The sequence below is a fragment of the Caloenas nicobarica genome, chromosome 3 (assembly GCF_036013445.1).
Source record: "Caloenas nicobarica isolate bCalNic1 chromosome 3, bCalNic1.hap1, whole genome shotgun sequence".
In the NCBI taxonomy this organism is placed as follows: Eukaryota; Metazoa; Chordata; class Aves; order Columbiformes; family Columbidae; genus Caloenas; species Caloenas nicobarica.
In genome coordinates, this window is record NC_088247.1 from 22,575,458 (window position 1) to 22,600,200 (window position 24,743).

The window sequence follows — 24,743 nt, forward strand, 5'->3', positions numbered from 1 at the left end:
CCTACAGGACTCATGAACAAAAGACTCATGCAAGTGACGAGAAAAGAATCCGTTTTGCCAGTGAGTTATCTGCTTTGGAAAAAGAGATTCACACAGCCAGGCACCACGCCAGAGAACAGCTGGATAGACTTGCTATACAAAGGATGGTACAGTGCTGAACCTTTTTATTCTTATCCAAGCATAATTATAAGATATACTGAAATTTAGGCCTGTGTTTCAAATACCAATAGTGATTTAGCATATTTTAATTTTGTGGATTTAAGATTCAATCTTCTATCCCATTTGAGTTCGGTGCTTTCCTTTTCCTGTGTTTAATAGGTAGAAGAAAATATGGCTCTGGAAAGACATGCTCTTGAGGAAAGTATAAGTCGAGCTCCCGAAATTCTAGTGCGCCTGAGGTCTCACACTGTCTGGGAAAAGATGTCTGTGAGCCTTTGCTTCACTGTACAAGGATTTCCCACCCCTGCAGTACAATGGTAAGAGATTGGCCTTTCCTAGTCCTCTAAAAATGTTGTTAAGCTTTTTTCATTTGGAAGTTATGACATAACTGGTGTCACATACATAATGGCTATGTTAACCCCCCTTTATAATCCTCATAGATGTGCTGGATTGTAGCAGTTGATACTGCAGTGGAAGGAGTGGCAGGACAGCTTGCTGAATGGCCCTGTGCAGTGTGAGAAGTGTTTCAGAAGGCAGACTGTGGAAGGCATTCCAGTCTTTCTGGCCATTGAGTTCCCTGACAATGAAGTAGCAAATGGCAAAGTGCACAGAACTCACAGGCTACTTGCAAAGCCTGGGTAAACATGCACAACACCATTGTTGTCACGGGCTGTACCCGTGTCCGCTTTATGTCAGCCTCTGTGGAGGTGAACATGAAAGTAACATCCCTGAAGCTTCCCTCCCCTCCAGACAAATGCTGTCCTGTATGTATGAGAGCCCCAGGCTGGACCCTGAAGATCTAACCTGAGGCACAATTCTATTGTTGCTTCTCTGGTTTGTGCTTAAGTGCTTTACTGCTGTGATCCAAGACAAAGTTTGCTTCCCATCTTGTGTCAGGGCTAGTGGGCTGAAGTTCAAGTCACATACCATCTTCTCTCTACTTCACTGCCTGCTCTTCTGATTTGGGTGCACATCTTCTCTTTCTGCTTTCTTACTGCAATGATGGTCCCACTTTGCCTTCAGGACCCAATGTGTAGCTCTTCATACATACTGGAAAATACTCTATACAGGTAGAGAAGATTTATAGAGAGAGCTCAGATGATAGTAAATGACATCTGGCTATAAAAATCTGCTAAATTAATGCAGTGAATAGTATCTATATTAATGAATTCATCTTTTTCTCTATTGTCAGGTACAAAAATGAGGAATTGATTACCCCTGCAAGTGATCCAATGAAGTACAGAATTGAAAGCAAATATGGAGTCCATGTGTTGCATATAAACAGGTAGATTATTCTTGGGAATACAACAGTTTTTAATACTCTACACAAAGTATTTTATATTAAATACAATTAAAAATTCACACAGAGGCTGCAAGAGAGTTGTTAAATTCAGCACATTTCTCTGTTGGTACTCAAATTTAAGATAGAGAAGATTTACTAAGTAGCTGAATATTAGATCATGAAAATGAAATGAAAAATTACATATTTCTATTATTTAACTCCAGCAATCTACAAGAAGATAGAAAAGCAGAGATAAGTACCTGAAAGAATGGTAGTTCCTTTTTTTTATTAGAATTATATCTTTTCAGCATTCGAAGTGGAAAATTGTCTGTGTATTTTATGTCCTTTCCATGATGTATCTCTTTAAAGCAAGCAAAAAATTAGCTGGTCAGGGCAAAGATAACTTGTCATCAGTGTTTGCTTTATTATATGTTAGGTACTGTTTACTTTTTGATCTCTATTTTTTTTGTTCTCCAAAAAGGAAGAAGTGTAATTTTTTTAAAGGTTTTAATTTAATTGATTTTATTTGTCAAAATGATGTTAAACTTGTGGTATAGAAAATGCCTGGTTAGAATATCTTTGCAAAACTAATCTCATGCTATCCTAAACAATTGAAATATTGCATGTTGCATGTGACTTGATATAAGCATGTTTTTTTGTTTGTTTGTTTGTTTGGTTGGTTTTTTTTAATATAAAAGCCCCAAGAAATGTGAGGACAGGACTGTGGTATTTAAAAATGAAATTAACATCTAGAGCAGAGACACAAACACCCCTTTTAATTTCTCCAGAACATGAGCATCAGCTGTGCCGGAGCAGCTGGAATATTTGTGGCTAACACTTGGCTAACCAAACATTTCATCTTCTACCCTGTCTCCATCTGTCAGCAGTGGAAGCAGCCCCGAGCACAGCCTTCTGGCATTAGTACAGAAGAAAAGTGCTTCATTCCTTCTGCTTTTGGGAAGGACTACTTGCCTTTGCCATCCTGCAACAAAGTCCAGTCCAACTCTCCACCTTTCCATAGCTCAGGATGGGAGAAACATGTCCCTGTACAGAAGCTGTCAGCAAGAACCACTATGTTGTTGCTTTTTAAGGGATGCTTCTCAGGGAGTAGCAGTACTTATCAACACTTCTAAGATGCTCATCGTTTTATACCCCCAGGCTATGAGTAACTTGCTGACAGCTCTCTGTATCCATGAGATGTCTCAACACAACTGATTCTTCCCACCAACATTACTTTTGGAGATGAAAGCAGGAGGTTAAAACATAGAAACAAGTTGTCCTTCCGCAATCCTCTCCCTTGCAGCAGGGAAAATGGAAAATGCTTTCCTTCAGCTGGATGTGTGTGAATGAAAATGAGGAGATGAAACTTTGGTGACTTCCTGCCAGGGAGTGACTGTGGCCGTGTTTATTTCCCTTGGTTAGTGTCCATGAGCAGCTGCTTCATGAGTCCAAATGCTGCATATGCAGTACATAGGTTCCTTTTGTGACATTTTGGGAGTAAATGGCTTTTGGAAGAAATGAGAATCAGTACTGACACTGCTTTTTGAGCATCTGTAACCACCAGGCTGAAGGGTACTAATGGCTTACATCCCCTTGGTCCTTTTTTTTCTGTGCTGGTTGTCAGCCATGTAGACACCATCCCCAATCAGCTTTGGGAGAGTTCAGACCCAGCCATGTCTATTCGTAGATACCCATAGAGTCGTTTATTGGCAACAACTCAGGTGCCCGCACCCAACGCATCATCACCCACTGTTTACTAGTCCCAGACCTGTATGTATCTGTGCTGGCTCCCTCGTATTCAACCAAGCTGCCGTCTGCAGAGGCTATTGCTCTGTTTCTCTTTCTTTCTGTCTGGCAGTGTGGTGTCTTTGCCACCTAAAGATATCTGGCTGCTCTCCCACAGATTTCTCTTATCTACTTAAAAGAATACTGTGGAGTTGTGTGATTTATTTACCATAGATTTACACAGTTTATTAAATAAAAAATTCTAACCTGAAATGTATTTCTTTATTACTAATCTGTTTTATTTCAAAACTTGACCATCAGCCATATTTTCTGTTCCAAAAGACAGAAAATTAACATGCAAGAAATGGAAGAACATTTTAACAGTGCATTACTAATACTAGGTGTTTCTTGTATTGAAAACAATGGATGTATACATAGTGGTTAAAATATATACATTACTAATGTTTTTATACAAACATGTATCAAGTAACTCTGGATCTTCCATACATATTTTTGTGCACATATATTTGGAGTATTACTTTTTTTTTTTTTCCGGGAAGTAGAACAGTTGGGATTTTCTATCTACCCACTTCTGTGCTATTCTCAGCTGTTCACACCAAAGTGCTGAGCCACATGTCATCTGATCCACAGCCGCTCAGAACGGCCTTGGAATTTCTTGGCTATCTTTCTAGTGCTTCAGTGAAGCTCAGGCAGTGAACTTTTCATTCTGATGCAAGTGCGATATTTATTCCTATGAGTATTCCTTGACCCAGTGGAAAAATTCTTGAGGCACCAAAACCCGAACGTCACCTTGTCATCTTAAAGTAGTAACTGGACACAATTTCATCCCCCCTGTCTTCCAGGGCCCATAAGCCTATACAGTAACCAGATCATTTTCATTTCTTTGTCTCATATTTTTATGATGCTCTGTGCTCAATTGACCACATTTTGTGCATGCGTTCAGCGCTATCATTATGGTACAGTGCTGCTTTCTTGCTCCTTTTGGGCTTCTTCAATTGGAGCTTGAGCTCAAGGTCTCCCTTGAGCAGTAAAGAAGAGGGGTTTGAAGTTTCATTTTATTTTTCACTCATCTCCTAATTACAAGAGAAGAGATATTGCCAGCCTTCACTGGGCTAGTGGTTCTTCTTATCTTTCATCTCACTTCTGATAGGTGATTCAGAGGGGACTGTGAGGAATCCTCTGAGGCAAAGCTACTGGTGGTTGAAGTGATTGACACATGTCTCAGAATGTCAGGGTTTATTTAAAATGCATTTCTTTATCTCACCTAATTTAACTATGTGTTGGCACATAATACAAGAAAAGATTTCTATATCACAGGTAGTAAAAGGAGGGTGTCCCGTTGCTTTATAGCACAGCTGCAAAATATTTTCTGCCTTAGTGTATACGTTTATAATTAGAAATCATAACATTGTGAATTTCTTAGTTGTTGCTTCTTGTTCAGCAACAGTTTTTGGATTTTTGTTTGTTTGCTTACTGTGATGCCTCCTTAAATGAATCACTTAGCTTTATGCAACTGTGAATAGCTGTATTACATTTCCTGCTGTGTTGGCTGGGGCAGAGGGAGGACAGCAGTCTGCTCCTGACTAGAGGTGGGTTTCCACCCCCACTCCTCAGCGAGACAGGAACAGGGAAGGAAGTTTGATTTTCCAGAGCTCCGTCGGTGTGATGTGGCTGCACAGTCCCACCTATACAGGGCTCAAAGTTTGGCAGTATTTTATCTTTTATTAGGGCCCTCTCCCTTTCCTGCTTCACCAAATCATCGCTTAAGAAGTGCTTGTAATTGCAGCAAAGGTTTGTGGTTGCATCAGCAAGAACGTGTGGCAGACCAGCAGAGTGCAGTGTGATACCTGCTGCCAGCAGGCAGGGCTGGCCCTCTCATCAGGCTCCTCAGCACCGCCAGCACTGCTCCAAAATAAAAAGCGTAAAATATTGATTGAGCCTTCCCTTCTTACTATTCTCATCTAACAAATGACACTGTGCAGTCAGTACAGCGCTATTTTAGTTCGATTAGGTGCAAAAGGCTCGAGGCCATTTAATTTGGAGAGACATAGAGTGAGGGCTGCCCTTTCTCCCGCTGTTGGTGGAAGCAGGGCAGAGCAGAGACATTGCGGCAAGGGCAGCCCCCTGGCCTAGCGAGGCAGAGCCTTTGAGCTGTACAGGGTTGATGGGGTGATAAACTGCAGCTCCCAGGGTTTCACAGGTGTGCAGTACCAGTGAGTGTATAGGCTGCAGGTGTGGTGTGCTTCTGCTCTTCTTTCCTCCCTGGAATGCAAACAAGAGCCCTCAAATGAAATGGTCTGTGATCTTCTGACCTGTCACTGTCCCCCTATAAGCTGCAATAGCTGGGAGCTTCAGGAAGTGGCCACCTGGTAACAGAGCTCCGCTCTTCAGTAAGGACAAAAGCCAGCCAAACAAAAAGAATCAGTCAGATTCAGCCTGACTGGAGAATCAGAACGTGAGATGGTAATCCTGTCGAGTATTTCCACATTTTCATGTCATATAGCCATAACACTGAAAATTTTGTCATTTGAATTCAAATGAGGCAATTTTAACTTTGTGTAATTTACTATGTTCTGCTTCCTGTTCTTGACATGCACTGAATTTTGTTCCAATTCAGGCAAAAATGTTATTTCACTCTTAACTCCTGTGTTTAAATCTACACTAAGCAGATGGATGAATATATGCATTTTAAACAGATGTATCTGCCTGGGGAATATTCCCTGCACAAACATTAGCACTTCAGAACCTCATGTGGATTCAGGGCAATTTAATTTTCAGAAAAGGTATTAGTACCTTGGGACAGATACAGCTCTGCACTCACACTTTATGCTATCTAAATGTACTCTATGCATATTTTATCTGACCTTTGTAAAGGTTGGAAAACATGTTCTCCATCATGATGCAAGAATAACTGTTGGAAAGACCACACCTTGCCTCCTGGGTACTTCAAATATCGTTTCTTACAGGTCTTGACTCAGTGCACTTTACTGTGCAATTTAGGAAGTCTAGGGATTTTTAGCATACAGGGAAGTAGACAGCTTCCAGGATAATCCTCAGTCTGAGTATTACTTGGTGCAAAAGGAGAGTCAGGACCTTACGTGACTTGCCATCCTGACCAGCTTCTTTGAATTGTATATTAAACAAATGGGCTGTGTAGCTCTTACCTACTAACCTTGTACACTTCCAATACCAGATTCTAAAGAGTCAGGTTAGAGATTATAGTTAGGACTTGTAAAATACTTTCAAAGCAGTGACTTCCAGAAAATGGGTAAAGTTGTTAGAACCTCTTAAACAGCAGAAAGTGCCTGTACTGGGGAACTGTTACCCGTATGTTCATAATAACTGTAAATACCTTATTTCTCTCCTTATAACCAAAGAATGTTGTAAGAGTGTGGTCAGTCATTTGGTCAGTAACTTCTTTCTTTTGTTGTCCCTGAGAAAATTAATTCTCACTCCATCAGTAACTTCTGTCAAATAGCTGCTTTCAGACATTCAATTTTTTGGGGCTAAAGAAACAACACTTGTGTGAATCTCCTGTCTGTTCTAGAGACTTTTAGGATCATATTGTGTTTTGTCTACCTTGGAGACCCTCACAAACAGGAAAATCTTGTCAAGAGATGTATTTTGCTGTTCCTTGTGAGAGAGTAAGGCTATGTGGAGGGCACTGAGATAAGCACAGATATATTTTCATTTTGAAAGTTAATTGGGTATCTGCCATTCTGCTTCTTCATTTTAGGATGACAACTTTGCATTTCTTACACCCCTAAATTTCTGATGCTTTGAATGGTCAAGCACAGACCGGGGCCTTGCTGTTGTGCAGAATGCATGTTTCTAGAATTTCTGGATTATTTTTACGGCACCTTGTGGTTAATGATAAATCGCTCTTTATATTCTGAATACTGTGCAATTCTTACAGAAATGAATTCCTATTGACTGTTTTATCTGTTGTTTTGGTGGAAAATGAAGCCAACACTGAGAGCAGATAATTACTATTTTAAAGTGATAGTTAATCAGCATTAACCCCAGTTTATTTTACCATTGTTGTCAACACTCCGTAACAACAACAAAATGTTAAAGAACAGCTAAGTTGGATTTGACAGAAGCAAAGCAGCCTGAAGTAATGCTTTGCTTGTGTGAGGGAACACAGCAATGGTGGTGTAGTGTTCATCACTCAGTTATGATATAGATGCAGCAAGCTGCCTAAATCATGTACAACCATAGATGGATCAGCACCTTATCAGCAACTGCAGCATGGCTCCCCCACCTCATGCCCTGTCATATGTGAGTGTGCACCATCCTCTTGGAGTGTCTGGCATACACCCACCACTAGTGCCTAGGAACTGCACTTCTGAAATTTGCTTGCCATAGTAAATTAAACACATCCTGTGCCACAGTGGCCTCCTGGCATGGGGTGGACTAGTTCTCTTGTCGTTCAGGGCAGGGCAGCTACATTCAAGCTGTTTTCTGGGAATGGACCCTTGCTATCTCCTGACCTGTGTCCAGGAATCCTTTTGACGAGCTGGCACACACCACGGCATGCCAAGGGCTGTTCTAACACGTCAGCACCAGGGTGACCAAGATCCAGTTTCTGGGGATACTACCTAACACTGTTTAATTTACTAACACATAATATATGTTACTAAATATAACACGTACTATTTACTGTATACTCTCTATATCTCTTTAAAGTAGGTATGTAGTGCAGAGTGAGGGGAACACCTTACTGTTCCAGTACAGTAAGTTCTGCAATGGCCCTTCTTGTAAGAAAAATTTGAGATGCCTCATTTGTTGTTAGCTTGTTTCATTATTGCAAGACACTGTATTGGGCTGTGAGGAACGTACAAAATACATACATTTCAGTATAGAGACATTACAGCATGACTTAGGAAAGAAGTCTTCAGTTTACTGCAGTTTTGCCTTGCTTTTAGTACTTTATCACTCAAATGTTAAATAGTGTGAAACTTCTATAGAAAAAAAGTCACTTCTGTTTTTAAGGAGTTAGTGCAAAGAAATGTTGCCAAGTGCAACAGCCTTCAAGCAAGTCCAGAATCAGTTAAGCTTTAGATGGATCTGTGAATAGGTATTGGCATTTTCTAAAATCCTTTCTGAAAACAACAACAAAAAACCTGTTGAATAATATTGAACCTAATATTTCAATTATTTTAAATTGTTTTTCGGACTTACTTTGCCTGTCCAGACTGTAGTGGCATGCTCAAGGGCTTCATACCCATCTGAAGGCTTTTCAGTTAAGTGGCCTAATCTTAGGACTTACCTCTCTGACTTTGATAATTAATTGTATGGTAAACTTTGTATTTTACTTCTTTATTTTGTGAAATGCATGGCCGAAGATTAGCCTCCAGGAGGAGCTGTTAGTCCTGTACATTTAGAGAGATAAATCTCAATTTAATAGAGCTTTCATCAAGTTATGTTTTAGACATCACAGTGCAGATAGGATCATTCTTGATATGACACTGTCCAGAATATATGCAGGAGCTGAAAAATAGGTGTCTGATGTGCCTGTCACAGGTGCTACATACCTCAGAATTGGCATCCTGTTATGCAATTTACATCAAACACTTTTACATATTCTTCCTTCTCTCACACCTGGGATATGTGTCTGAGAAGACAAGTGCAATCAGAATTTCATCCCTTTCATCTGGCAGTTGCCAAGAAGATGTGAATTTGTTCTTCTGAGAGGAAACTAAGTGCATGTGTGCAGAACATTGTATCATCACTGGAAATTTTGGAGTGGCCTCCATTAAAGGCACAATTAATGAACTATGCAGGGGCGGGATTTAATTGTGTTTCAGGCAGCACTCTACTTAGCTAATAGCCCAACTGAATAGAAATTCCAAAATGTTGTATTTCATATTAGAGTATTTAGTATGTAGGTTTCTAAAAACAAAAGTAAATTCTGAAATATTTTTAATTAAAATATTCATTCTGAAATGTAAAAATGAAATATTCTACCTTTCCCAAAACTGTTTCTTCAGCCAGACTAAGTTCTTTCAGCAAAATTGAGGAAAACTCATTCAACTCAAATCTACATTTTACCAAAAACTAGTCCAGAATGTTTTAAACTTTTTCTAGTAGTCGCTTATATTTATTAGAAACATAAGTATATACATAAGTATACTTCAGCTGTAAATTTGAGTTATTGCACCAAAAAAAATATTTTTGCATATAGTTTAGTTTCCTTTAATTTACTTCAATTTTATGTCAAGAGTTCTTCTCCTGACTGAGCCCATTTTAAATAAGAAAACTGGGACATCAAAGTTTGTACCTGTATCTTAACATCTGGCTATATATCTGCTAATGTAACTTCTTCTTCAAGGAAGGATATACTAAGTGAGTCAATCCATCACTGGGTCTTATTTTTCATGAAGTAACAAATTATTAAAAATTATTTTTAATTATATTGTCCTCACATAATAAGTGTATTTTCTCACTAAAAAAATATATCAGGCCAAAACATTTATGCCCATAAACAAATCTGCTCAATTTCTTCTGAACTGCCTAAGAGATATTAGAGAGGCAAAAAATGCCAGTATCTACTTACTGAGAACAGGCATAGAAGGAGGAAGTTCTGCAAGCTTCACATATACTTTTCTTCTATGTCCTTTTCTTAAAATACATGACAAAAGGGCAAGATGGATTAAGGAAGAAGTTTACATACAGAAAGGGAATAGCCAGGCTGACATCCTCCAGCTATCTCCTTTTGATTATTCTCTAAAGGTCATTTCCAGTTTGCTCAAGTTAATGCAGGCTGCACACAAAGCTGTGATAAAACTGCAGTACAAAAACAGTACCAGCTTTCCGATTGTCTTTCATCAACCTCTTGCACTGTGTGACACCAGCAAAGAACTTTCTGCACTTTCCTCGGGGTTGGCAGAGCTTGGTTTGTAATATCAATCATTAGGAGAATTTGTATTTGTGTAAAGTGTCATCTTTTTTCCTCCTTCCTCTTTTCAGAGCTGATTTTGATGATTCTGCTACCTATTCAGCAGTTGCAACAAATGTTCATGGACAGGCATCAACCAATTGTGCTGTGGTTGTACGAAGTAAGTCCTACTTCATGATTAAAACAAGAAATAAGTATCATGCTCATGTCATTGAATGTTTATTGTATGTTTATTTATAGGGTTCAGAGAAGGTGAAGAGCCTCACCCAGCTGGGATAATGCCCTTCCACTGTAAGATTTCTTTTTTCTTTTTACTTACATAGTTTATATACTCTTATCAAACTAATGTTTTACAGATGAGAAAATTTGGTACAACTTGCTGCTTCTGGCTTTGCTTTCTAAGCATTCAGTTACAACAGGAGCTGTCCAGATGCTTTTGCTTTGGCAGTTGCATTTCTAGATGAGCACACAGTACAACAGAGAGCTCCATCTCTTGTTCAGATCAGACATTAATCTGTTTGTGCCGAGCACAATTTACTTATACTCAAGAATGTTTTCATTTTCTCATGTATAGTGCCCCTGTCGTATGAGGTTTGCTTCACCCACATTGATGTCCAGTTTCTGGAGAAGTTTGGAGTCACCTTTGCAACTGAAGGTGAAACACTGACCCTGAAGTGTTCTATGTTGATCACTCCAGACCTGAAAAGACTACGGCCTTGTGCTGAGTGGTACAGAGATGGTAAGTTAGTACATTGAATAGAAACTACCTGGAAAATGATGGAGTAAACGCCGAGGACACAGATCAGGCTTTGAATATGAGATTCTCAGAACTAAATCTGGAGTAGAGCAAACAAATATCTCATTAGGATTTATAGACCTGCACTCTCTTTCAGTTAAGCGACTTGGTCAACCTTTTCTTGAGCTCACATTTACAGCAACTGGAGGTAATCTCATATTATCTAATAACATGATAGAACATTTACTGACTGGGTGGAGATCCAAACTCACTTCCTAGATTTGACCATGATTTATAGTTGAATGCTGTGACCAGTGAGCTCAAAGGTACTCCCAGAGAAGTAAATTAAAGTTTGAAGCACTTACTCCACTATTTATTGTGAATTTTATATTAAAATCAATTTAATCTGTAGTTCAGAAATACTTACAGGAGCTGGGCCTCAAACACATGCGTTTGCTCTGCTGTTTAAGTGCCATGTTGGCAGGTAGCTTTCCTCAACTCCTTTGTCAGTGAAACACCATCCTATGCCAAGTGAAGCGGTCTTAACTGGAAGTACTGAAAATAACATCACTGAAGCATACGGTATACTCTGGTGGATGGTACAAAAACCTTGCATGACCAGTGTTTGTTCATCCCACAAAAAGGATGTCTTGAAACATAACAGCTAACTACTTGAAGTTTAACAGATGCCAGGCTATTGTAGATACTCAGGTCACCACTTTTCACCATCCACTAGCTCTGTATAGACTTCTAAAGTAAATATTCTGCCTGAGGATTTAAAGGAAAGCCTTGGATACTTGTGAATAGTGAGACCTTTCCCCAGGGGACCACATCTGATAAAGGCAGACTCCCAGACTGATGTTTGGACTGGTCCTGGACAAGCTGGTAGAAATTTCCATAGTTGACAAAATGTGGTGCATAAACTAAGAAGTGGCAGTAATATTAATAAGTCAGTCAAGCTGCTGCTAGTTATGACTTTTATTTCATGTACATCACAGTTTTACATAGATTTGCATCTGATTCTTCAGGGAATGGACTGCTACTTACTATTTTGCTCCTATTTGTCTGTCAGTGTGGATACTTCATTGTGATGAGACTATTAGATGTTACTAAAACAAAAATAGCTTTTTTGTTTGGTCTATAACCTAAAATATAAGGCTTATCCTTGAACCCAGATTCTGTTCATACTGAAGTGTACAGCGATTTGGAATTGCTATAAATAGTTCCTCACGTCAGTCTGAGGTGAGACAGCAGTTTCAATGGTACCTTTACTTTGTCTCCTGCTAGGCCCAGTTTCTCGAGGTGTCAAACTTCTGAAATTGTGGGTTTGGAACTACAGCCATAAAGAACCGTTAATTTTCAAGGACTGCCCCAGATTGCTCCACATTTCATCCAACATGAATTGTTCTTGCGCTAGGGATAGGTTAACAAAAGCTCATGGCCCTTTCAATTTAACTATTCATGATGCCAAGATATTTCTGTCTTCATATGTAACCATATTATGATCTTTGTTTTCTGCCTTATTTAAGTTTACCTTCCCTGTGAAAATCTGAGATGAAAACTTGGTCTCTTTGAAACCAGTAAGTTTTTAGTAGTGAGTCAGATAGGCCTTCATTCCATTAAGCTACTTATGTTACAGGAAATAAGGTGATGACACAAACAAGCTTAAATCTGTCCTTCGTTGCATATAACACGGATCAAAATATTTCCAAGATGTTTAGAGCTGCCTCAACTGGCACAACTTGTACTCAAAACAGCAGGTATTCATGCACTATGAACCTTTGCTCTGAGTTGGAGGCAATGCACAAATGTAAACAATGAAAAGATTAATAATTTATACAACTTTTTTTTTTTTTTTAGGGAGTACTTAATTCTACTCTTGCACAATGGCAAACTGTATTTTTCCTAAAATTTTTCAGTTTGTGTTAATCAAATAATAACAACTGAAGCCTTGAGATGGATACATACGACTTACTTCAAATAATTATACACAAGGGAAACGTGTTTATCCAGCATTAATAAGCTTCACGTGAGTGAACCTTATTGGGGATGTCTACTAGACTCCTAGGATCATATAAGTCAGCTGAATCAAATCCTCTAAAGTGGTTTGGGATTTGACAAACATGAATATGATGTCTATAATTCATGGCCCACTTACAACAATTTAAGATACTGAAAGAACTAAATCAAAATAATACTTTCAGGAATGTGTATCTAATCTGGATATGAGTTCACCTGGTACCAGGAGATTTCTGTTATTGATCTCTAATGTAATAAAATATCATAAAGCTATATGTACCAGTATTCAGCAGCCTTTTATACTGTTATCTAGAATAAAATAATTGAATTCAGAGGGAAAAATTACAGAGTGCAGAATTTATCCAAAATTTCTGCAACCAAAATACATGATGAAAAAAAAGCTTCAGTATATAGTACTTGCCCACTATTTACATGACATTTCAGCAGAGTAATATTTCAGGAAAAATATCTCATGTGCTGAAAACAGTATGTGAAGCCTGAGTCACACTGTCTCTGAGGGTTAGTCTCCTGCAGGTTTGTTCCTTGGTAAGTTCTGGGAGGAGTGACATAGCGCAACAGGTGAACAGACTGGGAATTTGAGTGCAGTAATGATACCCTGTAACTGCAGTATTGTTTTGATGGCAGGTACATGAATACCTGCTCTACTAGAGGTTCTGAGTGTGTTTGTGGCCCCCAAAATTAACTCTTCTTTTAGGCTTGTCTAGGAAGTTATCCATCCAGACTGCATTAAAAAAGAGCGCTCTTGCTTTCTTAGAGGATCTGGTGGGCCTTGTGTGAAGGACAGTTTTTCTGCTCTTACCAAACACAACTGCCTTCACAGTTTCTGATCTTAGGTACACATAAAAGGTGGAAATGGATGGTTCTGACCTTAATAGACAATACAGACTTGCTTACCGTTTCTGTATATTCAAACTAGAGTGCCTACCATTCCACCCAAGCTTGGAGTCTAAAGAAGTGACCTGCTTTTCAGAGGTGCTAGTCACTCAATTTCATTTTTTTCTTCAGGATTTTCCACAGAACTCATGCATTGCTTAAAGTTTCTAAGTGAAGACGTTTTCTGATTTCATTTAAAGTACTTCATGTCTCTCTACACAAAGTCTCAGTACTATTGTGACATGCATGACAGAAAGGGGACATGCAGATTTTCTAGGTAAGGTTCTCCTGATTAAGGATCTCATGGGAAGGAATGTGACTGAATTTACTTTGTATGCTTCTCAGAAAACAACCGTATGCTTAGGAGATTAAGTAATTTACTGCTGTAAGTTTCAGTAGTGTGTGTCTTCCAGATACTTTATTATCTGAATGTGTATAATTTTTTATACCTTCTTATGCAATTCAGCTAGTAGGTGGGAAAACATTCCATTGCAATTGTTTGAGTGTCTGCTCCAAAGTGTATTTTAGCAATAAAATAATAAACATGTATAATATTCAGTTCCTTTAAATACAATTCTGCTGCATTGATTACCATAAATTAGTATGCGACATGTCTTAGGGAGTTAAAATAAAAAATAATCCAATCAATTATTAAAAAGGGTGATATGAGAAAGTCCCTTGGCTAGCATAAAGTATCCTTCTCAATCTTTTGCTGTGGTTTCACTAGGCAATCAGATTAATTTGCATTAATCATGGGTCATCACCTCTCACCTGTGAGAAATTCAGATATAATTTTATTCACTTCTCAATAGGCATGCCTTGAAGATTTGAACTTAGTGTGCATTTATAGCAGTCTTCAGATTAAACTGAAATCTGGTCTTAAACTTGGAGGAAGATATCGAGCAATCCGACTTTTGACCTGAACAGGTAGCAAAACTTATTAAAAATGAAACAAAGTTCCACCCTGCATTCGTTACAGGGTATGGCAGGTTTCCATGTCATTGTTGCAAAATGTGGATAACATTTTTCTCTGACGGTGTATTAAAAATTACGGTGACGGAAATTCTGTTGTTGGCACTGCATATGGTAGTCTGAGACCTCACATCCTCCAAAGTTCACTGATGAAATAAGTTTAGAGAGATGCAGTTTGCTCTCTGTAGAATTTCCATAGCATCAAAGCACCATCACTTTGAATAACACTGGGATAAAGGTTACTTTGTGCCCCTGATTAGCACAGAGCTGCACTAGGACGTAGTTGTTCTGAGCAGCATAGTAACGTGTCTGATGGATCTTCTCTTCCAGATGTGCTGATAAAGGAGTCCAAGTGGACGAAGCTGTATTTTGGAGAAGGCCAGGCAGCTCTGTCCTTTACCCATCTGAACAAAGATGATGAAGGTTTATACACCCTGCGCATGGTTACAAAAGGTGGTGTGAGCGAATACAGTGCATACCTGTTTGTCAGAGGTAAACTTTTCATCTGTTTCTTGGGGAGAAATTAAAAAGAGCAGTAGGAAGATTAGTTTTATTAAACAATCCTATGTAATAACTGAAGTACAAAAGAAATCCAGCCTTGTGGTATTTCATAGTAATTTGATTTATTTATGTAGTCGTCTGTGCTAGAAAAAAACAGTCAACTCACATGAGTGGGGAACTTCAAGAGGAGCATACTCCTAAGGAAATTTTCTTTTCTGAAGAACCAGATAAATCATTCTTGTGAAGAAACAGCTTGTTTCTTTCTTTGCTGTCTCCTTTCCCAGTAGGAAATAAATGTCTTTGCATACTGCCAGTCCTCACTGTGATGGTTTTAGCTCTAGAGATTGCCAGCTGGGAATGAGCCTTGTTGGACATTCTCATATCTTGTGCATGACTTTAGGAGGAGACACAGGAGAAAGCAAAAGAAATATTCCCACTACTATAGCAGTCATAGTCATCTCAATAATCAGAGAAAAGAAGTAAGAAATTAGCTCACTGAAGAAATACAGTTTCACAAGGGACATAGATAAAAGGAGGAAAATGTATTAAAATAGAATGAAGGTCAGAATTTTTCCTCACATTTGCATGCACAGCTCTCAGTGAAGTGAGAATAAGCTTCCACATGAACCTGTGAACTGAACTTAGTTTTTACTTTTTATTATTTTATTGAAAGATGAAAATGTCTCTTGCTCACTCTTTTAAATACATTGGACAACATCCTTCATGGTGGAAAACTGGAGCAACCTCACTGAAGGCATCAGAGCTGTATTAATTTTAAACCTTGTTCTTCTTGGAAATGCATTGGGACACATGTGTCTTGCAGAAATGTCATCCAGACAGTTTGTGTGGGGTGGAGGGACATGAATGTTTTTTTCAGGGGTTGAGATCCATCTTTCTCACTGGTCTGGTGCAAGGGCTTCATCAGCTTTGCAATATGTCCTGAACAAGCCACTCTGCCAACCTGATCTAATTAGAAACAATTTGCTAAAGTTTTCTATTTCTCAGTTACCTTCTAAGAAAGAAAGCACCCAGGTTAAAAAGTTTTTGTTGTAATGGTGGATCAATTTTAGGTACCTCTGTTGATCATTTTATACTATGTTTGATCCCTTTGCATGCAGAGGACTCTGGAGTTCAGCTATGTCCTCTGTTGGCCTTGCTTTTTTTCTTTTTTTCATGTAGACTGTGATCTGATATTGAGCACCAGCCATCTCACAACTGATTTGGATTAGACTCTATAAATATAGACTCTATCCATGTTTTAGACTCTATTCTATGTTTTTGTGTCATAAAAACCTTTTTTGAAGGGAGGGAACTTTACCTGATAGGAGACATCATTAGGAGTTTGAGTCCACGTCAGCCAAAACCTCTCAAAATGAAGCCACAGAAGGGTGTCTTAAGAGTGGAACATTGATTACTTCTGCCTGTTGGTATTGTAAGACTTTAAATAAAAAGTAGCCTTAGAAGTGTACTGGGAGTTTGCAAATTGTGTATTCCTTAAGAGGTTTATTTTCCTCAGCTGCATGTTCTTTACTGAGTACGTTGGTCTCATCAGTAACCCACTGAGCCACGGCTTTCAGTGTGAAAGAGTATCAAAAGCACATGGGGTAGCTGGGCTTTTAATTATTATGAAAAGTAATAGATATTTCATGCCTAAATTGCTTTTCTGTCCTCAAAAATGTCCCTGAACATTTTTATCTATGTTGAGATATGGACATTATGGGCCTGATTCGTTATTGCAGTGAATTAGCATATAATTAAATCTTTGGGCTCCCATTCATATAAACAAATAGCACATTGAGCTGGAAATCTTCCCTTTTGTCTTTGTGGTAGATTTCAGAGGAGTCAGGGTCAAAACTGATTTATTTTTATTTGTGGTCCAGATGCTGATGCATTGATTGCGGGAGCACCAGGGGCACCGATGGATGTTAAATGCCATGATGCTAACAGAGACTATGTAATTGTTACCTGGAAACCACCAAACACAACCAATGTGAACCCAGTCATTGGATATTTTGTTGACAAGTATGTAAACATTATGATGTATTTGATTTTGTTGATTGTCAAAAACATGTATACACTGAGGAAAAAATATGATCATTATATCCTTCAATGCATGGGTTCTTTAGATGTATTTTTACAGATCCTAAACACTGGAACTCAGTGTCCTACTGTTAAATTACTAGTTTGTTCTCTGACAAACTTTTAGCCCCAATGATCTAGGACCTTCCCTGGCAATTCCAGGCACAGTCTGGGAGTTCACAAGGGCTTGGGGCCATTCCCAGTAATCATTTGCAGGCAGCCGCACTTTATCAGATGCTGAAAATGTTTAATAGTGTGGATGTGGCCAAATCAGAGAGTGAGCCTTGGTAATATTTAATTTATAGAAGCCAGAATCCATGGGCATCTTGAATTAGATTTAGTCTCTTTAATCTGTATACTGCAATAGCTGAAATCTAGGAGTTATTACATTATCTTTTTATTCTTGCCTTAACTATGGTACACTAGGAGCTCAAGGCATGGGCTCCCGGGAGCTGGTAGTTTAAATCAGACTGGCAGACCTCTCTCCTCCAGTCTCCTTTGCACTTTGCTGTGGTTTCAGCTGAGTGTAGGCAGCCAGGGATCCAGATGCTGTTTTGCATGTCTTTCCCACTGAAGTGCATGCTTGCCCCTTGTAGCCAGAGCAGAACATCTGATCCTTAGTGTCTGAAACTGTCAGTCAGCAAAAACATTACTGAAATGATTTAATAATGTATACTGCTCTACACTTAAAAGCAACATTTGCAGCTCATTGCTACTTGCTGCCCCGTAATTTGGTCTAGTTCAGTGACAACTGTCTGGAAATTGCTGGAAAATGTTTGCTTATGAATGGAAGTCAGTATGAGGAAATTAACTTAAGCCCTGGGGACTCTACCATTTATATCCAATTTGCACAGTGCATAGATCATGGGAATATTTCACCTATTTTTTGCATAATCTGGTCAGCTATACCTTTTGACGTTTTGCTTGGATTAGTGCAGTGGCAAGGAGGCCTTGATCATGACCCCATTTTTCCTGGTACTGTCAGGGCAAAAGATATTCTTCTCCAGAGAAGTGTATAGCAGTAGGACACAAACCAGATGTGTATACACAAAGGAGCCAGTATGAGGACATCACTCTGCTTCTTGATGACTCCTACACTCTGTGGCCCAACCATTGCTGGAGGGAAAAGCACAAAACTTAAAATATGACAAGAAAGAGATGGAAAAGATTAAGTGAACGTTGCAATTTCAGCATCTTCTGTGGAGATGCATGTTTGTTAAAAATAAAAGTGAATAACTTATTATTTACATGACAAGGAAGAAAACCAAACGGACGGGAAGCAGAGAGAGTTGAAAAGGCCAAAAACTATGCAAGAAAAATGACCTTTGCAATTATATTATAAATAAATATGAGCAAGGTGGGAATTGGCTGTCTGATTAAAGTGCGTATAAAGTTCATGACTTTCATTAATGAGATATAGGGTTTAGTTCCTCAACTTAGTGAGGATGACTTCTGTGATTCTGACTCGATGTGTGTAGGATGATATATATTTGTTGTGGGATGATACTGATAAATGCTGTCTTCTGTTACTCCAAGGTGTGAAGTAGGTTTGGAAAACTGGGTCCAGTGCAATGATGCTCCTGTAAAAATCTGCAAGTACCCTGTGACTGGTCTTTACGAGGGACGATCTTACATATTCCGTGTGAGAGCAGTGAACAGTGCTGGCATCAGCAGGCCTTCACGAGCTTCTGAACCAGTTGCAGCTCTTGACCCTGTTGACCAGGAGAGAACACAAAGTAGGTTATGCAAGGCTGAAACAGATGTTGAATTTTTTTTTTGTTGTTGTTTTTTAAGATTCTGTTTGCTTAGTTAACTGAAGGAGCAGAGTTTATTTCTTCCTTTGATTAAATATCTCACTAATTTCAGGGCAGCAGATGTAGTTGGAATGGCAAGGTCCATACAGGCAATTTGACAGGACCTGGGGACTCATTCTCAATTATAGTTTTACCTAGCTTTAAATATAGACCTTCATTATCACAAGAAGCAATGTTTTCAAAAGAGCTAATATGCCCTGGAAGTTTGTATCATTTGCACTGGGAGATGGGCCCTCAAATCTCCTAAACTTCTAAGTTTGCCGGTAGTAACTTTTGAAAAAGCTATTGAATATGTTTGGTTTAGTTGAAGAAAAAAAGAAAAATTGTCATATGAATTTACTGGCCCATAGATTGCTGTTTTATCCACTTTTTTTTTTTTTTCCTAAATGAACCACCAGTACCGGCACAAAGACCCCCATGATACAGGTTTTGGGGTCTCCGATATTGTGACTTTTCTGGCAGATTGAAAAATTCTGAAAGCTGGTCTTGTGCTCAAGGCCACTGCAGACTGCAAAGGAGCCTTATGAGAACTTCTGCATGAATAGAGTAAGCTGGCTTGCTCTGGGGAGTAGTTTTATTGATTTAGCCTTGTCCTAAACCCCTGTGCAGGTTCCGTATATCGTGTTCTTGCACATCTGTTTTGTGTGCTCCTTTTACTCAAAGGGGAATTAACCTCATCATGAAGACTGCAGAGCACTGCCCCAATGTTGGTTGTAAAATCTGATTTGAATATGCTGTGTTTCCATTAGCTTTATGCTTAATTCCTATAACAAAAGTCAAATTCATTATACAATTGTTTACTAATCTGCCACAGAATTGAATCTATCTACTGTGACTATGATTCTTGGTTTTTAGCACATCTTTAAATAGTACTGTCTTACCACGCTCTGTTTTCCTGTCAAAGTGAATGAACCAGTGTATGCCTTTGAATTGACTCCATCTGGGGAAAGATTTAATAACAGGGTTATAGAAATAAAGGCACATGGGCTTTTGAGCAGGTCATGAGCAATAATTTGCAAAATCTGTAAATATATTGAACTGTTTCAATAAACTAATTGAATATTTTGATCAACAGCTATTCATGTGGATGAAGGGCGAAAGATTGTGATCAGTAAGGATGATCTTGAAGGTACGTAGAATTTCTATGATTTCAGTACATCTGTTTATGTTCCAGGAATTTAACATTATAATTAGAAAAACATAACTTGAAAAGAAATCCACCTACTGAGCAAACTCTTTACAACATAAATAAAGACAGATATTCAGGCTTGCAAGGCTGAGAGAACACAAGGGAAGGGTGAGGTCTAAAAGAACAGAGAACACCACACTCTCAACAGCACTACTTTCGTTATGTGCAGACAGCATCTCCTCACCTTTTTGCTTTGGCTAGTACTAAGCTGAGTTAAACAGCTAAACATTGCATTTGATTGCACACATGTCCCTTCCTCCTATCCTTCTGGGAGTTAAATATAGCCTTTTTAGACTGAATTTGATGATCTGAGCAAGTTATTTCCATTTTCATAAACATTTATGCAATCTATCTCAATTCTTTAATGAATATATCTATCTGAATAGAGAGGTTGTTCTTAAGGTTAAGGTTATACACTAAACATTGTTTTTGCTCAGGAGGACTGGAGAGATCACTGCCAACTTTTGAGATAAAGCTGAATTTCTTCTGTCTTTGGTTGTTTCTATATGTAATAGGCTTGGGGTTTTTTTGGCTTGGATAATGACCTTTTCACTTAAACTGTCGAAAATATTAACTATACGGGCTCAGTAGTAAAAAACCAAAGTCTGTCCAGTCCCTTTCACAAATGTCATAAACCTGTAATGCCAATAATAATATAGTAAAAGAGAAACCACTGGAGAACAGGTGTAATTTGAAGGAGAATCAGATATTAAATGGTTTCGCCAGTGCACAGGCAGGACAGATGAAGTATCTCTGTTTTTACAATGGTACCCTAAATGAATTGATATGGGTATTCTAGAATCAGAAACATTATGGGATCAGAATACATTTGTCTTACTTGTTTGACTTCACAGAACATACTCCTGCTCTCAGGATTCCCTGAGAATGATCAGAGGTGTTAAATGGCCACTCTGGCACAAGCATGAACAATGATATTTGGATTTCTGTTACATGAATGTGCATACTTAATAAAGGAGCGTGGATATCCAAATACCATTGCTTTTATAGATCATTACTTTCATCTGCAAGATTGGAGACCACTTCTGAAAAAATGATCTCATAGGTCACAAATGTGCTGGATAACCTTCCATTCTGGGAGTGTAGGCTGCACCATCCTGTTATATCATTACAAATTATGTCAGCTTTGGGGTTTTCAAGGATGTAAGAAAACATGTTGAGATTTAGTTATGTGGAGCCGATTGGAAACCTTTTTACTTTATGCATTATGCTGTGAAAGATTATTGTAATTTTCTTGGCTTTGTAGGCATTTTTGTCTTAAACTCAGCTGATTCATGGGCCTTTCTTAAAGAAAAAGTGTATTTGTAGGAAATCAAACATAGAAAGCATTGAGAGAAAATAATTTTTCTTTGGATATATCAGTTTGCTTTAAAAAAATCTGTTTTTTGTTTCGGAAATGGGTATGATGAAATAGCTGCAGTGTACATTTCGAGCCTGGTTGGTTCTACAGATGTTTATAAACTATTAAAACATCATGTCCCTGATGTAGAGATTATTACTGAAATGTTTTTCTCTTTTTTAATGTCAAATCCTGAGCATTGAGAGGAAATATGCTCCTTGCTAGCCTGAGAAGTGGCAAAGTGTACCTTAAAAGAACAAAAAATTTTTGCTTTCTATATTGCAAGCCATAAAAAAAAAGAAAAAAAAAAGGTATCTGTTGAGTTACTCTTTCTGACCTATTACCAAGAGGAATCTTTTTCAGGGCTATGTAGCTATTCCTCAAGTGGTCTGTCATAGGTAGGACCCACTGCTATCTAGTGCTGGTTTACACCATTCTAATTACTCAGATAGTGAAAATGGATGCTTCTTACACTGTGGTGGATGACTGTGACCACAAAGGGCCATGATGAATTCCTCCAGCCTGCCCAGGCCTCGTGTTCCTGGCAACCCTGCAGGTGGGTTTGATCAGGACACTCCAACTGATGCAGTCACCAGTGGGCTGGTGACATAATTTTTATATCTTTGTTCCACAGTTTCTAGAAGTTCTTTAGACTATATGGCTGGTGATACCATCACCTTACAGGATACGATGCTAATAGATTCTGCTTATTTTTCTGCTTTTTGCTTTATTTCAAGCTGGTTTTCTCCTTACTGCACTTCCCTTCCAGATATCTTCTTCTAGTCTGTTTTCTCATAACTCTTTAGACTTCTGTCTTCTATCAAAAAATATCTCCTTTGCATGTAGTGAGTAGGTTTTTTCCAAGGCAGTCTGCCCAGCAGATAGAAGTAATTCAAATGCTATCAAAGAAAATGACAAATGCACAGGTTTTCAGGGGGCGTATTTAACCTCTACTGAAAAAAGTAAATAAATAGCTTTTAATACTGATGCTTTATTTCTCAAAAATTAGTTGAAGTGATCAACTGAACTGCACAGGTGGTATCGCAGCCCCTAATAGCTGAGCACTGCATTGCAGGGTGGGAGATCAGAAAGATGAGCTGTAGCATGAGTGCTGACCCAGGGGTTAATCTGCTGTTTAACACTTGCTGTGTCTATCACTCTTCCAGGTGATATTCAGATTCCAGGCCCTCCCACCAATGTACATGCTTCAGAAATCAGCAAAACATATGTCGTACTCAGCTGGGATCCACCTGTTCCCCGTGGCAGGGAGCCAGTGACATATTTCATTGAGAAGGTACCGTACTGTATAGTGGCACTTGGCTATTAGGTGTTTCATTGCTGTATCTAACTCATTTTTAGAACTACAAAATAAACAATAAAACACTTTCTGAGGTCTCGCAGGATTTGGTAATGAAATGTTAGAGAAGCACGGACAATCAAATGTCTTATTACATGATTTAATGAGCATTGGAATTCAAGGTTTGGGGAAAAGGATGCCCCTGTGCTATTTGCTTACTGCTGTCTAAACTGAGAGAAAACTACATGTTTAAGGTAGTGGTTGAATGGAAAAGAAACATCTTAAGATTTTGCAGTCCTACAAGCAAGAGTGGAAGTTATACTCTGACTATATTAAAGGAAAGTTTCTGGTAGTTCTGTGGTACAGCAAGGAATAAATGGTGACTCATAATTTGATCCTTACTTTCCTTTTTGCATGCTTACGGCACCCTCTGCTACACCCTGACATTTCCAATCTATTCCCTGCAAGGTCAGCGGAGAGGCAGATGCCTGTCTCAGGTTCACTGCTCCCTGGTAGTCTTCACGGCTGCTTTGCTCTTCTCTTCGACTTGACAGGGGACTTCAGTGATCACAGTAGGAGAGGTTTGTTCTTCTCCCATCGAAGCTACTAAGAGTCCCTGAGCCAGGTTTCTAAATTAAGTATGTTGGATTACAGCCAGAGGTCATAATCTTTCCTTCTTGCTGCAAACTTTCCCCAGTAAGTAAATTGGGCCTCATACCTGACCTCTAAAACTCTTACATGCCAAACTATACTTAGTTTTTATGAATTATGCCTCTAGCATATGCCCCCTCTTAATGATCCACAAGCACTAAAACTGCCCCACATTCAATTTGCATCTTGAATATTGTAACAGCCTTTTCTCAGGCCCTTACCATGCAATTTTTTTTCTTCTCACATCTGTTCAGCACATTCCTCCGAAGTTCATTTCCCAGCCAATCATTCAGCTCACATCACTCCTCTTTTTGCAGCCCCCATCTTGCCTCTTTCTTTTCAGTCATGTCAAAATCTACACTTTAAAAGACCTTTGTAGCCTATCTCCGCATTCTTCATCATCCATTAGCTGCTGGATGTAGAACCAATAGGTGTAAAGTGAAGTCCAGTCACCAGTTAAATTTTCCAGCAAGCATGCCCATGATTTCTCCCACTCTGCATTTCACATTCAAAAGAAGTAAAGAAAATTCCCATAGAAATAAGTATCTAGTTTTACTTCTATGCAGTAAAATAGCATGTTTTCCTTATACTTATTCCTAGTTGCATACATCTGCTATTATCTATAAATTTCAAGCATACTCATTTAAGGATTTTGAACCAGCTCTTGGTGTGCAAATACCTTGTTGTTTCTAGAATATGCAGAAATAGCCAAGATAAAAAGCTTAGATATAGATTTTCATTGAGTGGACACCTACACCTGGTTAGCTGAATTTCATTCTAAATGTATGAACTGGAAAATATATATATATATATATATATATATATATATATATATATATATACACACTTGTTTTACAGAAATCTCTTTTTATAGCTCCAGAAACAGTGTAGAGCAATGACAAAGACAAACAAACAAGTCTTAATTAAATGCCAAACTTACTGAGTAAAAGTGAGAATGAGTACTAAAACGCTGTTATTAGAAAAAAATGTTTATCATACTAATTAATACTTGAATCTAAAATCTTTTTGAATATAAATAACTTACATATATGAATAGCTCAGTCAGTTCATAAGTGAATGTTTGTTTTTTTGCTTTTCATAGTCATCTGTTAATTTGGAAAAGCACGATTTCTAATTAATTTATTT

At 38.5% G+C, this 24,743-nt stretch overlaps 1 protein-coding gene across 2 annotated transcripts in view; it reads left to right on the forward strand.

Annotated features, from left to right (window-relative positions):
- The window catches only part of MYOM2 (myomesin 2), an 81,631-nt gene that overhangs the window by 11,185 nt on the left and 45,703 nt on the right, over positions 1-24,743 (forward strand). For both annotated transcript variants that reach the window (XM_065632692.1, XM_065632693.1), the window contains 11 exons: positions 8-146; positions 319-476; positions 1,352-1,444; positions 10,160-10,248; positions 10,329-10,379; positions 10,663-10,827; positions 15,040-15,201; positions 17,091-17,232; positions 18,826-19,025; positions 20,179-20,232; positions 22,816-22,943. In XM_065632692.1, the coding sequence (XP_065488764.1) occupies positions 8-146; positions 319-476; positions 1,352-1,444; positions 10,160-10,248; positions 10,329-10,379; positions 10,663-10,827; positions 15,040-15,201; positions 17,091-17,232; positions 18,826-19,025; positions 20,179-20,232; positions 22,816-22,943 (1,381 nt within the window). The remainder of the gene's footprint in view (positions 1-7; positions 147-318; positions 477-1,351; positions 1,445-10,159; positions 10,249-10,328; positions 10,380-10,662; positions 10,828-15,039; positions 15,202-17,090; positions 17,233-18,825; positions 19,026-20,178; positions 20,233-22,815; positions 22,944-24,743) is intronic.